This window comes from Camelus bactrianus, chromosome 32, assembly GCF_048773025.1.
Source record: "Camelus bactrianus isolate YW-2024 breed Bactrian camel chromosome 32, ASM4877302v1, whole genome shotgun sequence".
NCBI classification, from domain to species: Eukaryota; Metazoa; Chordata; class Mammalia; order Artiodactyla; family Camelidae; genus Camelus; species Camelus bactrianus.
The window spans coordinates 6,408,431-6,429,448 of NC_133570.1; the positions used below are offsets into that span (position 1 = coordinate 6,408,431).

The 21,018-nt window shown below is 44.6% G+C and overlaps 2 protein-coding genes across 7 annotated transcripts in view; both read right to left on the reverse strand.

Moving 5' to 3' along the window:
- CFAP251 (cilia and flagella associated protein 251) overlaps window positions 1-5,674 on the reverse strand; it is a 65,594-nt gene extending 59,920 nt beyond the window's left edge. For all 3 annotated transcript variants that reach the window (XR_012503656.1, XM_074356343.1, XM_074356344.1), the window contains exons 1-3: window positions 5,363-5,674; window positions 3,811-4,346; window positions 2,656-3,069 (exon numbers count right to left, since the gene is read on the reverse strand). Coding sequence is in view for 2 of the 3 variants with exons in the window: in XM_074356343.1 (XP_074212444.1) it covers window positions 2,656-3,069; window positions 3,811-4,326 (930 nt within the window). In the remaining variant the exon portion in view is untranslated. The remainder of the gene's footprint in view (window positions 1-2,655; window positions 3,070-3,810; window positions 4,347-5,362) is intronic.
- Window positions 5,675-5,742: 68 nt separating this feature from the next.
- Window positions 5,743-21,018, reverse strand: part of PSMD9 (proteasome 26S subunit, non-ATPase 9) — a 30,345-nt gene continuing 15,069 nt past the window's right edge. For 2 of the 4 annotated variants that reach the window (XM_074356346.1, XM_074356345.1), the window contains exons 2-5: window positions 19,257-19,359; window positions 15,485-15,690; window positions 13,776-13,877; window positions 9,521-12,002 (exon numbers count right to left, since the gene is read on the reverse strand). In XM_074356346.1, coding sequence (XP_074212447.1) covers window positions 11,772-12,002; window positions 13,776-13,877; window positions 15,485-15,690; window positions 19,257-19,344 — 627 coding nt within the window. In that variant the 5' untranslated portion in view covers window positions 19,345-19,359 and the 3' untranslated portion in view covers window positions 9,521-11,771. The other 2 variants (XM_010969673.3, XM_045506453.2) reach the window with 2 other exon arrangements.

A 21,018-nucleotide genomic window follows, 5' to 3' on the forward strand; every position in this document is an offset into this window, starting at 1 on the left:
TTAGAATGATGATCTCCAGGTCCATTTATGTTGCAGCAAGTGGCATTATTTTTTATGGCTGACTAGTATTCCATTTTATATATAGTATATATATGCCACAACTTCATTATCCAGTCATCCGTTCGTTGATGGACACTTAGGTTGTTTCCATGTCTTGTCTATTGTAAATAGTGCTGCTGTGAACATTAGGGTGAATCTATCTTTTTGAGTCAGAGTTGAACAATACTTAAGGTTAAACTGATGTTCCATATATTTCTTCCAAGACAGATATAGTGGGCAACGTGGCCAATTTCTCTCTCCTACAAGCTCCAATCCTCATTCTCTCCTGTTCCCATCTGCTCATTCTCTGTAACTTATATTTACATTTAGGTCTTTTATTGAGTGGGCTGAGTGGTAGAATTATGGGATCATAATTGTCTCAAGCTGCAACTTCTAGGAATGGAACTACTTAATATTTAGCTGGTTCTTAAAAGCCAATTTCTTCAAACGAGATTTGTTCTTGTGGAAACCTGCCAATCCCAAAAGGCATCACGGCCGTCCTGGGAACTTACTTTGGGATTTAACCAATTAGTTACAAAAAGAAAACATGCCAAGCCTGGAGACCCCTGTCTGCAGGTAAAACAACCCTTCCGAGGTCAGAACTAGGCTGACCTCACTCAGCAGAAACAGAACTCCCTCACTCAGAGAGCACTCACAGTAACCGAAATCACACAGTACTAAGTCATCGCATTTTGCACCAGTTTTAACATTCCTGGCGAATGATCGTGGAGACATCCACGTCTTACATCAGTCTTTTTCTAAAACATGTGATCTGTATTGTCAAAACCAGGTTTCACTATATTTGATGGTCACATGATTCCTTCTCCTAAACGCATGATCCCTTGTTTCTTGGCTGGTGATGGTGTCCATGGTTATGACTATTTACTCTGCGCACGGTGAGTCATTACAGGCCTTCAGGATAAGGCAGGGGACCCCAGAGGAAAAGGAAGATGCTGCAGGCACAGAGCTGGAGAAGCATCCTGACTGAAGCATCTTTGGTGACAGCAAGAAATTAGAAACAGCATAAATGGCCATCAAACAGAGGAGTTTAAAATGAGAAAGTGGATCCACACGCACTGACATAAAAAAAAATCCTCCAAGATGTATTAAGTGCAAATCATTTTGCAGAAATGCAGAATATCTCACTGGTAAAAAAAAAAAAAAAAAACTAAATATGTGGGGGTGGTGTGTGTGTATAGACACATGTTTGTGCATCCACGGAAAAAGGTCTGGAAAGATACAGTTATACCAAACTGCAACTGTAGTCACTTCAGGGAAATGGGATTGGGGTGGGAGTGAAAGGGGATCTTTTCCTTTGTATCTTTACCTCTGTATCATTTTTGAAAACATATAAAGAGTACTTATTCATTTCAACAAAAAGAAGAAACCACAAAGGCAAAAGAAAAGGAAAAAGAAAGAGGGTGTACCCGAAGAGCTGAACAAATTTGCAGAGGGAGAAGGTCTGGTTGTGCACGAGCCCAGGGCTAACAGGGGCCCACAGCTGGGCAGGGGCTCTGGTCCAGTCCAGACAGCGGGGCCCTGACACAAGAGCGCTGGCTCCTCTTAGTGATGTTACCTGATGTTTTGTTAGTTGGCTAAACAAGACAAATGTCTTTGTGGGCGCTAAAACTCAATTATTCTTTCTTTCAGACTGAGCAACTGCAAGCTTTAACCTTTAACTCCACTGCTCAAAGGAGGCCAAATCTACAGAAATTAGGCCGTCAAGTTATCTGCATTTTCCCCGAGGCGTCTTTCCACCATCACAGCCGCCGCCGCCGCCGCCACCACCATCATCTAATCGTTAACACTTGTCAAGGCCTGGCTCTGTGTGAGGAGCTACATTAAGTATACACGTTCAGTCACTCACAAATCTTCCAAAGGCATGAAGCTACAGATCTATGGCGGGGCGGGAAACATGAAGGATCCTGGGACACAATTTTCAAAAAGTAGCAGATGGAAGAAGAAGGGGGAAAAAACCCTCCTCTTCCTTCTCTTGGCAAATGATATTTTTATTCCTCGCAGATGGCGCCTCCCTGGAATACTGTCAGCGGCAGCAAAGGCAGATTCCTTTGGGCCACCTGGTGCCTCTTCCCAGAGGCTTTCACTTTTTCCAGACCTTTCACTCACTGATCCATCTTGGGACGGACGGTTTTTGGAACCTGTCCTGGTTTTAGGAGCCTGTAGAGGGATCAAGCCAGTTAACGCAGAAGTGAGGAAAGGAGGGAAAGGAGGAACTGGTGGAACAGAGGAGGCGCATGACAATGTGGGAGAGGAAGTGGAGGGAGAGGAGCGGGGAGGGGAGGGGGAGAGACGGATTGAGTCTCCCACAAAAAAATAAATAAATAAATAAAAAGCACCCTATGAAACAGACAAACTACGTGTGGCACTTCCTGCCCGCTGGGCAGCACTCCCGAGCCCAGATGCAGTGCTCGTGTCCATGATATTCTGCCGCATGTGTCCAGCCAGAGCTCTGAACTGAACTTTTAAAAGACCCAAGTCTATTATTAGTTTAAAAAGGATCTTTCTGGTGGTATTTTTCTCCCACATGCATACAATTCCCCTATTTCACAATACTCTCAAAGCACTGGGGGAAATTAAAATGCACGTGACACTTACCAAGGGATACACGTTGGCACTGTCGTCCTTTTGGAACAAAATGTCCCCGGTGGTGATGGACACCAGGGACTGACTGGGGCTCCTTGCTTTGGGCTGGAATTCTTTCTCGTTTCTCTCATGTTCGTATGATACCCTCTTTCCTTTTCTCTTTTCTCTCTTTTCGGGCTCCAAGGCTTCCCTTTCTGGTCCCAAGTCTCTCGTTTCTTGTTCCGATTCATCTTGGGGCCCCTGTTTGGCTTTCTCCCCAGGCTCGCCTGAGGGCTGCCTTTCAGGGAAACGAAGCTGTTGCTCCCCAGAAGTGGTTAGATCCAAATCGAGAAATTCTAATTGTGCGACCAGGTCTCTTGAAAGCTCAGTTGCTTCCGAAAGCTCTGATTGTAATGAATGCTTTGATGCGCTACCACTATGGATTTTCTTAAAAAAATAAGAGGAGATTATGATTCCAAATACAGTGCACGCGGCTCCGTCCCCTCATTTAGTTTTCTTTCTGTTCCTAATCAGCCAGTCTTAGTGTTAGCCTCACATCAGAAATATGAAACATTTTTTAAAAGAGCTTTTTATTTATTTTCTATTTTTTGGTGCCGAAACCCAGGAGCGAATAAAAAGGAGCATTTTTTAATTGGGACATTTTGTACTCAAATAACATGAATCCATGAATTGTGGGTGTGTCGGGTTTGTTCTTGGTCTACTAGCAGAACCACAACAGTAAAATCATTCTTCTAAGTGGCACTGGTTGCCTCAAAAACCACCAGAGAGTCACAGAGTCACTTCTCGGACCAGAGCTGAGTTCTACAGGGAGTGTCTGTGGGAAGCCTGCATACTATCACCACACTGACTCTGTCTAGACAAGCTCACTCCAGCTAACCCCTGTCCTTAAAGGCAGCTCTGGCACACACCTCCTCCAGGAAGCTTTCCCTGACCATCCTCCAAGCTGGGTTAAGTTGGCCTTTATATAAATACATATCTCCAATCCATCTCCCAGTCACTACACTTAGTTTTGTCATGTTTGGTATCTGGGTATGGGTCTGCCTTCCTACACACCCTAGAGCTCCTTAAGAGAATGGATGGTGTATTACTTGCATAGCCTGGCAGGTAGGTGGATAGTAAGCATTCAATTAATGATAATGAATGAATGAATGAATGACAATTACTTACTGACAAGAATGACTGGGAATCAGCCTGTGTAAGTCCCTCCAAACTGACCACGGGCTCGGTGATTTCTTGGGGCTGCACTGTGGTTTCTTCCTGTGCTCCTGTAGCCTCCTCTTCCTCCTCCCCAACTTCTTCCCCCTCTTCCTCTCCATCCTCTTTCTCTTCCACTCTCTTTTCCTCTTCCCATTCTTCCTCATCTTCCTTTTCTTCCTCCTTCCCCTCCTCCCCCTCCTCTTCTTTGCCCCTTACCTCCTCCTCCACTTCCTCCTCCTCCCCCTCCTCTCCTTCTTCCACCTCTTCTTCCTCCCCCTCCTCGCCTTCCTCCCCATCCTCGTCTTCCTCCTCCTCCCCCTCCTCCTGAGATTCCCTCCATCCTGGCATGTTACTGTTTGTTGATTGCTGTTGCGCACTTTCTAGCTCTTTATAATTTGCATATTCTCCTTCTTCATCTTCTTCTTCCACTTCTATTTCTCCATCTTCTTCTGTTTCTTCCAATGGGTTTTCCTCTGCATCTGACATTCTTCTCTGTGGAGTTTTCTCTAGAGAAATTTTAATCATAATAATCATCAGCAGGGCCCTCTGTTTTCCATTTTGATTTCCTATCACTGAAATGTGCATTACCAGCTCTGGTTCCTTTCCACGGGAATAAAAAGAATGCCATCCTCCTGGGAAAAGCCTGCCCCAACTTTTTATAAAGATTGATCTTAGGGCCTCTCATCTTTCTAGGAATAGCTTTAGAGCCCTCTAACTCATTTAAAATATATTCATATTCCCACAGGCAGTAAAATGATAACCCAGGTATTAGTAACAATTCTAATATGAATAAGGGAAGAAGCAGGTAGCTTAGTGGTTAAAAGTGTGGGCTTTCCAGTCAGCCTCTCCTACCACTGAATCCTAGTTCCATCACTCAGTTGCTCTGTGACCTTGAGCAGGTCACTTTATCCCTCAGAGTCTCAATTTGCTCACAGGCAAAGTAAAAATGATAACCCTACATTCTGGGATTGTGAAGATTAGATGAGATGACATATTAAAATGCTCAACACAGTTGCAGCACAGAGTGCTTGAAAAATTGTAGCAATTGTTTAAAAAGTTTTAAAACCTTCTACCGTTTTCTCTCATTTATTTCTTACAGCATACTTAAGAGTTTAAGGTTCTGAGAGTTGAAGGGACTTATTCAAGATCAAACAGCTAGTAAGAAGCAGACCTCTCGGATGCTCAATTCTGCCATCCGAAAAATTATGGCTATGATTTCAAGTCTAGGGTTCTTAGCACAGAGCCTCTTCTAACTGCCAAACTTTGCCAGTGACACCTGATGCGGGGTGGGGGCGGGGAGCGGCAGGTGTGTGGATCCGCGGAGGCACAAAGCCCAGGAGTGGCCGGGACCTCCAGCTCAGGTCTCCCTGGGGCCTCCCTCGCCCCTCCTGGCCCGAGTTGTGCGAGCGCCCCCAGAAGCACCGGGCCCCGCCTTGCCGGGCCCCCGTCCCCGACTCACAGAGCGCGCCCACCCTGGTCCTCAAAGGCCGGGGTCCTCCCGCCACCTGGACCCCAAGCCCACCTCCTGGCCTCCAGCTGCCGCCACTTTCTCCTCCACCGGCTCTCTAGTTACGGTTGCTACCCAAGCCCCGTCCCCATGGTAACTGCCGCCGCCGCCGCCTCAGGCGACGAGCCGTAAAGCGAGACGCTGGACGGAGGTCACGTGCCCTGAAAGCAGTGGAGCAGGACCGGTACGCCCCCTGGCGGTCCTCGGGGGAGAGGCGCTGCCGCATGGTTTCCGAAAGGAGACTCGCAGGAATCCAGCCAAAGGCACTGATACAGAAGACTCAGCTGCTGTCAGTTTAGGAGAATGTGAGTGATTCTTCCCATCCCCACCCTTGTACCCAGTGCTGGCTGATTCATATGCATACATCTCAAAAAAAAAAAAAAAAAACTACTGGATAGGACGAGATGTGTTTATTATAGTCTAGGGCTTACAAAAAGTGACTAGAAAACACCTGGAATTAGAACAAACAATTTAAACAGCAAACATTGGTAAACACAGCACGTTGTGGCTACAAGAGGAGAGATACATGTGGATGTTCCGCTGGAGTACAAAGTTTGGGGAAAGACACTCAACAGGAAGGCTTTCCAATTGAGCATGAGAACCCATGGCTGGAAGCACACCCTAGTACTGACTCCTGTCAGGGCAAGCTGGCATCTGCACCCAACCCAAGCAAATCCAGTCCCCAGAAACTCAAGCATGCCTCACCAGAATGTGCCAGACATCCTCTGAAACAGAAAGGGGTTTGCAAGAACTATTAAACACCGTGATAGTGAGGAGAGAAAGAGAGACACTGAGTCACCAGGAATCACTGAAACTCATTCTGCCACATTAAAGAGAGAAAATAAAAGGAAGGAGGAATCAACATTTTTAAGAAGACAGGTCTGCACACGCTGCTGGTTCCCCTCAGCAATGTCAACACATCTTAGCAGTCTACAAAATAGTGCTGATCTGAGGGCATGGCGAGGAGGTTCCATCATAAAGTCAAATTAGAAGCTAATTTGCAGGGTCTTTTATTCCAGAAGTGAAGGGAGCTTGCTGCCCTCTGGTGGATTACAGAAGAGGAAGCCGCCACCATACTGGGCTACCAGGGGTGCCTCCTGGCTTTCAACCTGTTCTTAAAGGGAGAAATTGTGGCCCTAGAGGTCCCACTGCTGAGGTTGCAATTTCTGTATCCAGAACAGCAGTGCTGCAGTGCAGAAGCAGATGGTGCAGCTTGAGCGTCTGGAAACCCCATTCACTAAAGGATGATGTTCCTGAGATGTTGCTGGTCAAATCCTGACTTCAGCACAACTGTTGGTTTGTCCTGCCCAACTTTCTATGAGGATGATCTAACTCCCGCCCGAGCACTGGTTTGAGAGGTTCATAGGAAATCCAACTGGGGTGATAACATGGTCATATCAGCTCTGTAAAACTGTGTTTATTTGGGAAAAAAACAAAATTTCCAGAAGAATAAAGTCATATTGGTACCTGCCATAATAATACCCGCCCACTTGCTCACGATCCAGAGGATTCCCATTTATGGCCATGGCCCTAATTTGCAAAAGATGCTAAACACAAATCAAGTTTTTAACAATGCCTTAATCCTGAGAGATGACATTGGGAGGCCACAGCGTTCCACATCCAAGACGTTCAGGCTTCCAGCCTCTTCCAGATCCTTAAGCTTCAGGGAGAGAAGAGAAGGAGGAAATCCCCACTTGACCCAAGTCCAGGGCAAGGGAAGATGCTTTCCTGTTACTGTTCCCCAAAGACAATCATCTTTGCAAAGGAATAATGTTGCAGCTGGAAGAAAAAAAGAAAAGGAACAGTGTAAGTTTGGTGGCTCCATTCAGGAAGGTCAGAAGTGAGCCCTTCTGAGCTTTTCAACTACATGCTTCCATTCTTTTAAAGCAAATGCCCAGTTAATCAAGGAACCAGAGTGACCAGGGCTCCCTCCACCTCCATACCTGCAGTCTCATTCCTACCACAAGGATTCATCATGAGTTTCTGCAGGCAATCTGGAAACTGCCATCATTTCCCCACGACCCCGCCTCCTCCCCGCAGCTTTACGTCTGACACGCACGGATGGACGCGGCAGTGTGAACGAACAGGCACGGATACTTTACCCCAGCAGCCCTTTCCCTGCCCAGCGTGTTGGCACGAGTCTGAGCTGGTGTTTCTCCCCTCTGCGGATCACTGTCACATTCAGGGGCTTCTGAAAGGAAAATAAGCTCATTTTATGTTCAACCTCATCAGCGCTCAGAGATTCAGGCTAGGAGGAGGCTGTTTTTTGCCCACCAGATTGATAAAGATGCTTATTTCAAGCATAATTCGTACAGTGTTGAGAACGTGGGGGATCTGGCACTCGTGGGCAGCCAGTGGGGCTAGAAATTTGTACTGTCTTCCTGGAGAAACACATCTCCCCTCAACAACAACAACAAATCTTTAAAAGGTGCATACAAGAGACACTTTGCAAAAGTACAAGATGATATATGAACAAAGTTCATTCCAGGACTGTTTATAAATTCAGAAACTGAAAACACCCAAAATATCCCTCAGTAAAGTATTGTTCAAATATAGTATGGTGAATAAGCAGTTTTAGTAAAAACGAAACAAAACAAAACCAGCCAAGTATAAACCCATTTGACTGTATGTCCTAAAAGGACATATGTGTTATAAATCAACTATGCTTCAAAAAATAATAATACTTTAAAAATAAAAGTAAAAATTAAAAAGAAACAAAAACTCTAAAAATTCAATCAATCAATAAATAAACAGACATATGTGTTGCTTGATGCATACAAAGTTTTCTGGAAGATAAACTGTTAACAGTGGTTACTTCCAGAAAGAAGCACTAGCAGTTGGAGTAAAAGAAGACATTTACTCTTATATCTTTCTGTACCATTAATTGTTTTTTACTATGTGTATGTATTACTTTAATTTAAAAAGTCAAGTAGGTACAATACATACCAAAGAAAATTACAACTTAAAACAAGATAAAAATTACAAATTAAAATTTAAAAACTTTTGTATTTCAAAGGGCACTGTCAACAAAGTGAAAAGCAACCCACCAACCAGAATGGGAGGAAATATTTGCAAATCATATATTTGATAAGGGATTAATATCCAGAATATATAAAGAGCTCCTACAACTCAACAATAACAACAAAACAACCCAATTAAAAAATAAGCAAAGAACTTAAATAGACATTTCTCCAAGAAAGATGTACAAATGTACCAATAAGCATGTGAAAAGAAATGCAAATTAAAACTAAATGAGATATCACCTCACACCCATTAGGATGGCTACTATCAAAAAAAAAACAAAAACAAAAACAAAAAAAACCCCAGAAAATAACAGGAGTTGGGAAGGATGTGGAGAAATTGTAACCCTTGTACACTGCTGATGGGAATGTAAAATGGTGCAGCCACTGTGGAAAACAGTATGGCTATTCCTTTAAAAATAGAAAATACAATTACCATTTAAACATGTAATTAAACATCTGGGTATAAGCCCAAAGAGTTCCAGAAGGACCCAGGGCCCTGAGAGGGTGAAGTTCTCCCCACCCCCTCCAGCCCATCCCAGCACCGTAGCTTTTGTTTGTTTGATATATTGGAATTCCCCAGGAAATTTCATTTGAAGAAAAGGTTCTGTTACTCAAAAATGTTCAATAACTACTTTTGTAAAGAAAGACTTATACAGTATTATTAACTACAGTCACCATGTGTACATTATAGTACATAATACTCTACTGCATAGCTAAGGGAGTAAATTGCTAAGGGAGTAAATTTTACAAGCGCTTATCACATGAAAAAGAAATTCTCTAACTATGGATGTTGACAGACGTTAAACTAGACTTACTGTGGCAATGATTTCACAATATATACAAATATTGAATCATTTCATTGTACACCTGCGACTAATATGTCAATTATACCTCAATTTTTTAAAAAGGGATTTCTAGACCCTAAGGAGCCTAAGAATATATTTAACTAGAAAAGACAGATTAAAACCCAGTAGCTATTATGAGTAATCACCAAAAACTGGAAAGAACCTAAACATCCCTTACTGGTAAATGGATAAACGATCTGGAGTTCACTGAACCGTGGAGCACTACGCAGCCATGAAAAGGGATGACCTAAAGATGCACCTGACGATGCGTAAGAACCTCAGATGAATGACACTGAGTGAAAGAAGCCAGACTTAAAGGGCTTTATTTTGTGCAGTTCCACTTACAGAACATTCTGGAAAAGAAGCTAAAGGGATGGGCAGAGATCAGTGGGGTTTTTTGGAGGAACGAGGACAGGAAGGAGAGAAGTTAACTATAAAAGGATGAGGCCATTTTGGGTGGTGGAACTGCCCTGTATCTTCATTTGGTGACATTTATATAACTATACACAGTTGTCAAAATTCACAGTACCGTCCACTGCAAAGGGTGAATTTTGCTGTAGGTAAATTATACTTTAATAAAAGCAACCAGTAGCTCTGTCTGCTGATGTGTGAATGGACTGTCCCTGGAAGGACACATGGCTAGAAAGTGGCTGCCTTTGGAGGAGAGGAAATGGACTCGGAGAGGGAGATTTTTCATTGTTAATGTTCTCTGAGTTCTGTTTTGACCATGTGTATGTGTTACCTCTTCCAGAAAAAAAAAAAAAACATATTTACAAAACAAACCAGTAAGAACAAGCTCAGACAATTACAAAGTGTAAAAGTATGTGCAGCAAGCCACCCAAGAGACATGAGTAAACTGTAACACACTAGCAAGCTGGGGTTGGGGCGGGGGCGCAGGAGGTGGGGAAGGAATGAAAAACAGACTTTGGGTAAACATAACAGAACGAACCCACATCTGCACCACCTCTCAAAACCTCATGAAAGTGATGACAGAACAGTAAAGCAGTAACAAGGATACAACGCCCCAAGGATAAATAAGTAAAATGGGAAAGGAGACTGCAAAGATGAGAGGCGGCAGAGAAAATGAAAAGCTTAGAGAAATTGGACAAGTGGTAGCTGAGTAACTGGAGAAAATACAAACCCTGTGTTGTGGTTTAGGTTATGTCCACAAATGCTGAGATACTGCTTCCTTCAAGAGTTGAAGTCAAATTCCCTTCCCTTTGAGTGTAGGCTGCGCTTAGTGAGGTGTTTCTAAGGAGTGGAATCAAGTGGAAGTGACAGTGTGAAGCTTCAGAGACGGAGCCGGAGAAGGCGCTGCTGCCTCCGCTCTGCTTCCCCATGGATCCCCCACCCTGGGGGGCCCCGCCGCCACCGAGCAGCAGCCCCGTGGAGAGGCCCAGCGTGATGAAGGACTGAAGCCTCTCTGTGAGTAAAGCATCTTGGAAACAGATTTTCTAACCTCAGTCAAGCTCTCAGATGACTGCAGCCTCTGATTACATCTTGACCACAACCTCATGAGAGACCCTGACCAAAACCACCCAGCTACACAACTCCTGAGTGCCGGACCCTCAGAAACTGTGAGCAACAATAAATGTTCGTTGTTTTAAGCTGCTGAAGTTTTGGGGTGATTTTTCCACTCACCAGTAGACATACAAGGTGCTATATGGCAAGGGGTTAAAAGGAAACAGGCCAGGAACAAACGGATTTGTTCCAGGGAAACGCAGAAAGGCTCAGACCAGACCAAGGCCATGGAATAAACGTTCCCACATATCAGAATCATGTAACAGAAGTGGCGATAAAAATGAGCGGGTAAAGTACTAACTCTTCAGTAAATGTTACTGGGACTAATACTATCCATTTGGGGAAAAAAATTAAGTTTGGTGCCCTGCTTCACGCCATCCACAAAAGTTAATTTCAGGTGAGCCATGAACTCAAGAGAAATGAAAACATATGTCTACACAAAAACTTATACAGAATGTTCACAGAAGTATTATTCTATTATAGTTACTATTCTATAATAATAGCCAGAAAGTGGATACAACCTAAATATTCATCAATGATAAACAGATAAATAGAACGTGGTTTAAGCGGTTCATCCATACAATGGGATGTTATTTGGTCACAAACAGGAATGAAGTGTTGATATGTGCTCCAACATGGATGAACCTTGAAAACACAATGCTAAGTGAGAGTAGTCACAAAATATCACATGCTGTATGATCCCATTTATATGAAATGTCCAGAATAAGCAAGTCCATAGAGACAGAAAGCAGTTTAGTGGCTGCCAGAGGTTGGTGTACACGGGGGCATGGGGAGTGACTGCTAATGGGTACAAGGCTTCTTCTGGGGGTGATGAAAATGTTCCACAATTGACTGTGGTGATGGAGGCACAACTCTATGAATATACTAAAAATGACTGGATTATGCACTTTAAGTGGGTGAACTGTAAGGTATGTGAACTCAATTAAACTTATAAAAAATAAAAATAAAAGACACATTCCAGATGGATTAAAGAAAAGCTAAAGACAAAACAATTAAAGTACTAGAAGAATTTCTTTAAGTAGACACAAAATGCCAAAGCCATAAAGCAAAAAACTGACGTATCTGACAAAATACAAATTTTAAACTTGTCCACACGAGCACAAATTTGATGACGGTGTCAGTCGGTGTGGAATTGAAGGCCCGACCTCTAGCAGGGGCGCAGGCACCAGCCAGCTGTTTCTCGGCCCACTGCCTGCCTTCTGATGAGTTCCACGTGGATGAGCAGTGCGGCCAAGACAGGGTTGACTGGGCGCAAGACAAACCAAGAATTGTTGGTTGATCTGAAGATTCATTTGGGAACCAAAAACTTTACTTTGAGCCCCATATTTCTCCTGCAAAATATGGATCTTTGCCAAAAAAAAGTTTTGCTGGGGTTACATTACTGAGAAACAAGCCGAAATGATTAGGTAGAAATGTTTTTAACAGCATAGTCTGCCAGAAACTGGAAGACTGCAGCCAATTTTGAATTTCATCTTTTATTATATCTTTAAGGAATGAAATTATCAAAATGCACACAAATCAAGTTCTAACCTACTGCTGTTTGAACATCACTATACTACCACGCATTGCACCATATTTCTTCATTTAAATTCTCAGGTACGGTTTTGGCACTGAAGAGCCCTGTAATGTTAATTCAACAAAATGAATATCCAACTGAACGAAAAAAAAAAAACCTTTCAAGTAATCAAAGTTACCATAAACAAAATTAAAAGGATCTAATCAGGAGAAACATACACAATATGTAAACAGGCAAAGGTTTAATATCTCAGACATAGAAAGAGTTCCTGTAAATCAGTTTTAAAAAGGACAAATAACCCAATAAAAAAAAGATTCACAGATAATTCTTCATCTTATTAACTCTTCATCTCTTCTCTCTTTTAATTACTGAAGCATAAATTGCTTCAGAGAAGTTTAAATACTAGGATTTGAACTTAATACATAATATTCTTTGTAGTTCCTTTTTTATTTTTTCCAGAGTAAACTGCTTTTTAATAAATGACTATCCATTAAAAAAATTCAGAGACAATTCATAGAAATAAAAATATAAACATTAATGAACATATAAAAAAAGATACTCAACCTCACTGGTAACCAGGAAAATGCCAAGTAAAACAAGATGCAATTTCCGGAAAGCTATTAAAAGATCACTAATAAAAGAGTACTATTGATGATATGATACAGCCGACCCTTGAACAGCATGGGTTTCAACAGCTTCGGTTCATTTATACATGAATTTTTTTTCAATAAATACAGTGCTGCATGATCCGCGGTTGCTTGAACCCGCGGATGCAGAACTGCAGATACGGAGAGCCAACCGTGGGACCTGAGCATCTGCAGATTTTGGTGTCTGCGGTGGTCCTGGAACCAGTCCTGCATGGATACCGAGGGACGACTGTACTCACATACGGTTGGTCAGGGTAACTTTTTCAAATTACCTATTAAAATTTTAAGTGTGCATTTGCTTAGAGCCTATAATTCTACTTTCTGGTATCTACTCTGAGAAGAACCCACAGGTATGCACAGCTGTGAACAAGTGTGCACAACTGTTCACACTGGGATACAACAGGAGATGACTAAGATGTTCAGGGATAAGGCAATGGGTGGACAAACTGCAGCCCATTCACACAGCGGAGTACTATGCAGCAGTAAAAAAAAAAAGAGCAAGGGATGTACCCAGATGAAAAGATTTCTAAGAAACCTTATTAAATGCAAACAGGCATAGGAAGCAGGAGAGGGGTGTTTTAGATACAGTGGCCACAAAGGCCTCACTGAGAAGGTAGCGTTTGTACAAGATGAAGAAGGGAAGGAGGATGAGAGGGTGAGGGAAGAAGATGAAGAAAATAAGAGGGGGTGGGGGGACAAGCATTCTAGGCAAAGGGAACAGCAAATGCAAAGGCCCTGAGCGGGGACTGTGCCTGAGTAACAGCACCCTGAGGGCAGCAGTAAAGGCCCTGGCAAGGTTTCCCAGCCCTGGCAATTCCAGGGTTACTGGCCCAATGCCACATCACCCTAACTCACCCCCTCACTGTGCTGGACCACACTGCCAATGTTATGCAGCGACTGGAAGTTCTGGGTGTTTACAGAGCCAAACTCCACAATCTCATCATCCACTTGCAGACCCTAAAGAGAGAAGAGAAAACAGAAAACCAGGCTAGAGGGTAAACGTGCTGCCGGTATTTTTTACCCTCCCACACAATTTAATGTCAAGGTCAAGAGCATGTTTTCTACAGGGGAGAACGGCAGGCACGAAGCAAAGAGGTTGGGATTTACCTACCTCGTGCAGGAGGGGCCAGGAGATAACTGGGCCACCTCCTCCAGGGGTTCCTCCAGGGGCAGGTCGGCCCAATGGCTGATAAAAGCTATCTGATGAAAGCTGGCTGCTGTGGAGGCCAAGGAACGTGCAGAAAAGCCAAACACTGCCCTCTGGGGTCCTGACCCAGGTTCAGGGGCAAGAAGAGGCAGGCCAGTCTGGCCTATTTTGTTCAGGGGTCAGAATTTAAACATGTTTTCCTTAGACACCCCCCCAAGCAAGCAGCCACAGGCGCAATGCTGACCCAGAACTAGAGTGACCTTTCAATTCTAAGAACGCATATCACCATTCATCCCTTCAACAAATATTTGTCACGGGCTGACGACAGCACAGTGCTGAAGCTGTGAACACAGTGGTGAATAAACGGAGCTTGTATGTGACCTACAGTCTCGTGATCACTAAAGTGGACTAGCAGGACCAGTTCCACCTTCTGGAAGCTCTGTGTCCTGGCACAAGTCCCTTCAGGTCTTGGAGGCTTTTCTCATGGGTGAAACGGGAGAGAGTAGTACCTACCCCAGAAGGTGGCTAATTATTAAATGGAGGGCCACATAAAAACGCGCACATGGTGTTCACAGTAGCATTATTCGTAATAGCCAAGAAATGGAAATAAACTGATGAATAGAGAAACAAAATGTGGTCTATCCACACAGCACATTATGACTCAGTGGTAAAAAGGAAGGGAGTAGAGAGATACGTGCTCCAACATGGAAATGGACCTTGAAAACATGATGCTAAAAAGGAGCACATAGTGTATGATTCCATTTGCATATATATGAACTGTCCAAAATAAGCAAATTCATAGAGACAGAAAGCAGATGGTGGTTGCCAGGGGTGGGGGGAGGACAGGGGGTTGAGGGTAACAGCTAGTCGGCACAGGAGTTCTTTCCAGGATCATGAAAGGATTCTAAAATTGACTGACTACACTAAAAGCCACTGAATCATATAGGCACTTTAAATGGGTAAAAGTTATGGTATGTGAGTGACAGTCCAATAAACATGTTAAAACTTTCTAGAACACACCACAGGTGTGCTACGTGAGTCAGGACACGTGGTGCAAAGTAAGGGCTCGAGAAGTGGCATCCATCGCTGTCACTCTCGTGTCTATTTTCAACATCCAACTAAAATCAGCCCCAAGAAGAGATCTTCTTTTCCCCTTGGGACATTTATCACCTTCTACCTTGTGTCCCTGGTCCCCCCACCCCCGGCCAGCTCAGTGGGCAGCAGGGGCCGACGCCCCCCTGAAACTCTGTTCCCAGCGCGCGGCTGGGCTGCCAGCAGGCCTCCATCAGCATCTGCCGCATGAGTGAGAAAGAGAGAGGCTCTGCTTGCCCACAGTCCCCCCGACCCCCACCCCCACGGCCTGCAGCCCTGCCCCAAGGCCCTCTGGGTGTGGCTTTAGGCGGCCAGCCAGGCTTACTGCGATGCTGGCCGGGGAGCCGGGGCTGATGCTGTTGACTTTGGCGAAGGCCTGAGAAGGGCTGAGGCCCTGGCTCTGGCCGTGGTTCGTGGCCTCCCTGTGGGCCTCAGCCAGGTCCCGGGCCTGCTTCTCCTTGTCACGAGCATGCAGCTGGTGCAGGGCCTCCTCCACCTGCTTCATCACCGCCTTGTGATCGTTCTGCAAACCTGGGAGGAGAGCACCATATCAGGGGCCAAGGAGGACAGCTGAGGACGCGAGACCCCCACATTCACTCACTGAATATGCAAGGAGCACTTACTACGTGCCAGACATTGGGCTAGAGGCCGAGGGCCCGTCTGTGAACAGGACAGAGGGGCTGCCCTCGTGACGCTTACAGTCTTGCACGGAAAGCAGCTGTGGGACAAGTAATTCCAAAGACATCTGATGACTGTGACGAGGGCTGACCCTGCCAGGGGACCTGGCCTTGCTAGTCTAGGAGATCAGGGACAGCCTCCCAAAGGCAGCACCATTTCAGCTGAGACCTGAAAGGTGAGCAGAAGGAAGGACTCGTCCCGCTGAACCCATGGCCACAAACTCACATGCAGACCAGGGGCGAGCACGAGGGTCATGCGAACAAGTGAAGCCGTCGTGGGGGAGGGAGGCTTCCACTTTTCTCTTAGTGCCTCTAGAAAAAAATATGACGCCAAGCCTACTGGTGATGTTCAGTCTGGGAGCAGTGACAGGGAGAAAGGCTGGAAATTAGGAGTTTGCGGGTGAAATCCTCTGCTTTTTCTCAGTACTGATGGCTAACCTGAAATGCTGTAAAGCGCGTGCTGGCTGAGGAAAGGTCTCTGCAGGCCACTCCAGTAGGCTGGCTGGGATTTTGATTTTTTGGGGGGGAGGGGTTCTTTATGTATTTTTTTAAATTAATTTTTAATTTTATTTTATTTTTAAGTGGAGGTACTGGGGATTGAACCCAGGACCTTGTGCATGCTAAGCACACACTCTACCACTGAGCTACACCCACCCCTGATAACTTTCTTTTAACCTAAGAACACCTTCCTCTACTGCTCTGGATTCCATGCCTCATTCAAGCCAGTTCCCTGGGGGGAGCTTCAGAGGCCTGAGCAGACCAGTCCATGTCTAGCATCCCTGGGTCACAGACTTTCAGACTTTCCAGGTGCCCTGGACTGTGGGACTGTGGACACACAAGGCTACATGACCTGGTTTCTGCTCCTGTCACTTCAGGTCAAAATTTTTTTTCCAGACAAAATATCTCCAAAGTACACACACAAAAAACAAACTTGCAGTTGTAATAAATGCAGCATGCATTAATATAAGACGTTAACAACAGGGGAAATGGGTATAAAGCATGTGGGACCTCTCTGGGTTATTTTCCCAATTTTTCTATAAATCTAAAACTGTTCTCAAAAAATTAAGTCTACTTTTTGAGATAAATTTGTGCCAATAGTTTTCCAAAACAAGACCAATAAAAACGAACTGCTCAACCAGACTCTTAAGTATATTAAAGTCATTAAGACGGTGTGATATGAGCACCCAAAAAGATAGATTAATGGAACAGGGCAAAAAACCCACAAAGAGATGTAAGCATATCTAAAGATTTACCATGTAATACTGTTAGCATTTCAAATTAATGGAGAAAGAACAGACTATTTAATAAATGGTGTTGGAACATTAGGCCAACTATTTGGGAGAAAATAAGTCAGTGCCTACCCTCACACTGTGGGCTAGGGCTTCTCAGCTTTCCCCCAGAATCCTAACTGGGAAGCACGTGGGCTGCATCCCTAGGGAGTCACAGGGTGTAGCCAAAAGCCCCAAATTTCCCTCTAGTCTGATTGCCTTAACATGGGTTTTCCCTCCTCTGTATCTTCCTATTTGTTTTAATATTAAAATGGCACGCTTCCTTTCCCGAAATCTTCAAAGTGATGCTCTAAGAAGTTCTATGATCACACTGTGGCTCTGAGGAACCTCTGGCATCTTAAGCTGTGTCCCAACCCAGGGTTACTTGTACCCCCATTGAGAAGCCCGGCCTTATACCAAAACATGCTGCAGATGGAGTCAAGGTGCAAAAGGCAGAGCAGAAGTCATTAAGGGGAAAATGTGGGCAACGAGTTCCCTTCTAATCTGACTCTGTGGTAGGACTGCTGGTCGCCCACCTGTGGCAGAGTGAAAAATGGCCCCAAATCTTAATTCACGTCCTCATCCCCGGAACCTGTGAATATGCTACTTCACATGGCAAAGGGGGCTTTGCAGGTGTGGGTAAGTCAACGGCCCTGAGACAGGGAGACTATCCTGGACTATCCCAGTGCCAGGCCCACTGTAATCACAAGGGTCTTCACAAGTGAAAGAGAGGCAGGACAGCGAGATAAAGGGACGTGATGACAGAAGCAGATGCTGGAGAGATGTGATTGCTGGCTCTGGAGACGGAAGGAGCTGCAAGCCAAGGAATGTGGGCAGCTTCCAGAAGCTGGAAAAGACGAGGAAATGGGTTCCTCCCTAGAGCCTCCAGAGGGAACAGAGCCCTGGTGACACCTTGATTTTAGCCCAGTGAGACCCACATGGATGTCTCACCTCCCAGAACTATAAGGTAATAAATTTGTGACATTTTAAACCACTAAGTCTGTGATGATTTGTTATAGCAGAAAAAGAAGACTAAAATATACTAGCCCACCTCTACTCTCTCTCTCTGTTCTTGATAATAAATACATACACACTTACCTACACATATATACATAAGTACACATACACCTACACACACATATATACATACACACACATACCTACACATACATATACAAGTACACATACACCTACAAACATATATATACACACACACCTACACATACACATAAGTACACATACCTACACACACATATATACATATACCCATGTATACATGCATACACACATATCTACACATATATACATACATACACATACCTACACATATACACATACACATATATACATAATATACCCATGCATACACATATATACATACATACACATACATATATACACACATGCATACACATTTATATATACATACACACCTACCTGCACATTTATATATACATACACACATACATAAGTGAGATTTAATTTACGACAGTGACAAGCCCATCGTGGGGCACGTTCCCCAACATTCTTCCAGGCAGAGGAGCCTACAAGGGGAAAGCAGAAACTGACGCAGGGCGTGAGAGTGGGGCAGGCAGCACAGATCCTTAGAAGGAGGGGTGCCAGCTGGTCTAGGAATTTTTGTCCTTCCTACCTTCGTCCTTCCCTTTTATCCCGCCTGGCACACGGACATGGTGATGCTGGAGATGGACGACGTCTCCTAAGGATGGCAGAGGCTGGGTCTGGGATGGCCAGCCCTGCACTGCGTATCTCCAAATGTCTCTACTGAGGGACTGAACTCTTCTCTGTCTGAGTGACCGTGGTCAGTCACTACTGTTAACAGCTAAATATATTTCCTAACTCATAACCTATTTGATTAGGATTGTAAGCAATATTTGACTTGGGTTTCTGTTGTCATTGCAATATATTTCCCACAATGAAGCAAAATTCTTAAAAACAAAATGAAACCATAAATATAGACTCCTGGAGTTCTAACCCATTCCTTTAGTTCTCGGTCCCTCTATGGAGACAATGAGATAATCCCATCAAGGCAGAGGTGAGGGAAGCAGATAATACGGAATCTTGGTGATTTCACTGCATGCCTTTAACATCCCCTACAGCGAAGTGCGGGATGTCCCCAGCGAGGGTCACTCACAGACGATGTTGTGCCTTGCAGTTCGGACTTGGTACAGGTCCACATCTGACCGGGGGTAGCCCTCGCGGTCCACCAGCGGCTCGTTCATCCCCACATCTTTTTGCTGGAGGGAAGAAATGAGGTTAAAAAGATTTCACAGGTATCAAGTCCTCAAGACCTCTTTCCCCTCAGACTCTTTTCCTTTGCGGTCATAACAGAGGTGACAGTAACGACACCTGCCATATGTTGATCACTTAGCACAGACCAGGTCCTCTCCCTCATCCTCTCACGACTGCTCTCTGAAGGGGGCACTATTTTTTTTTACCTGACTGTTAATAACAAGAAATGCATAAATCAGTTCTCCTTTTCTAAAGCTGGAGCAGTGCAGATAAAACTAAAGACTCCTTTGAGCATCACTCCCAAGGTCAGCCTCTTCCCAACTCCTCCAAATCCTCCTTCCCTCTGGCAGCTGACACCTGGCTGGTGGCCTTGGAAGTGGCAGGGGGGTGAAAGCCCCAAAGAGCACCCAGCTGAGGCAGGACTTTGGTTTTCCTGAAAATCAAAAGAGATCTAAAGGGGCCTTCAGAGAGGCTTTTCATCCCTGGAAGATAAACCGATATCACCAGCTGCCACCTGGGGAGAGGAACTGGGGGATGCAGGAGGGAGAGAGACTATCCACTTTATGTCCTCTTGCAGACTTTGAATTTTGACCATGAGAACAAATTCTCTATTCCAAATAACACATTGATTTTAACATGTTAAAGTCTTTTCCAACATAAGTCAGAGTGTGGTGCACAGAAGCAATGAAACATGTCACACAACATGTCGCAGGGACTGTGCCTTCAGTCAGCCTTTGATTTCAACCTCAATTCTGCCACGTACAACCTGGGTGCTCCTGGTCAAGACCTTCACCTCTTTAGGCCTCAGCTTCCTCAATTATAAAATGGGAATAATGGCATTCACCTCCCTTCCCACCTGTTCTGAGAATTTATGAGTTGACCTGTGTAGGGTGCTTAGCACAGTGCCAGACACATTCACAGTGGGGTGAACAGTGGTCCCCAAAAGATATGCCCAGGTCCTAACCCCCAGAACTTGTGAATGTGATCTTATTTGGAAAAAGGGTTTTTGCAGATATAATTAAGTTATGGATCTCAAGGATTTAGGGTGGGCCCTAAACCCAATGATGGGTATCCTCATAAGAGAAAGGAGAGGGAAGTCTGAGACACAGAGATGCAGAGAGGAGGCCGTGGGAAGGCAGAGGAAGGGTTGGAGTGATGCAGTTACAACCCAAGGATGGCCAGCAGCCACCAGAATCTAGGACAGAGGCACAGAATAGATTCCCTCTCAAAGCCTCAGAGGAACCAAACCTGCCAACACCTTGATCTCAGAATTCTGGCCTCCGTAACTGTGAGAGAGCAAGTTTCTGTTGTTCTAAGCCACCAAGCTGTGGTGATTCATTATGGAGGCAATTAATATACACAGAAAGTAAGAAATAATGGCTGTAATTATTAGCACAGAGACCAGCTGCCTTGTGTACATAGGTACTAGAAGGAAGGATTCCATTCACTTCTCTCCCTTTCTCTCTGAAAGCCTCTGAGTTACACCTACTGTTTCCTGTTTGGGGAAGGGGGTCCCATATACTCACAAGGGAGTATACTCCTACATTAAGACACAGGACTCTCGACAGATACAGTACAAATGTGTCAGGGGCTAAGTGCCCATATCTGCCTCCTGACTTCCCACAGGGACTAAGAGTTGATTGGCCCTCTCCAGTCAATACCCA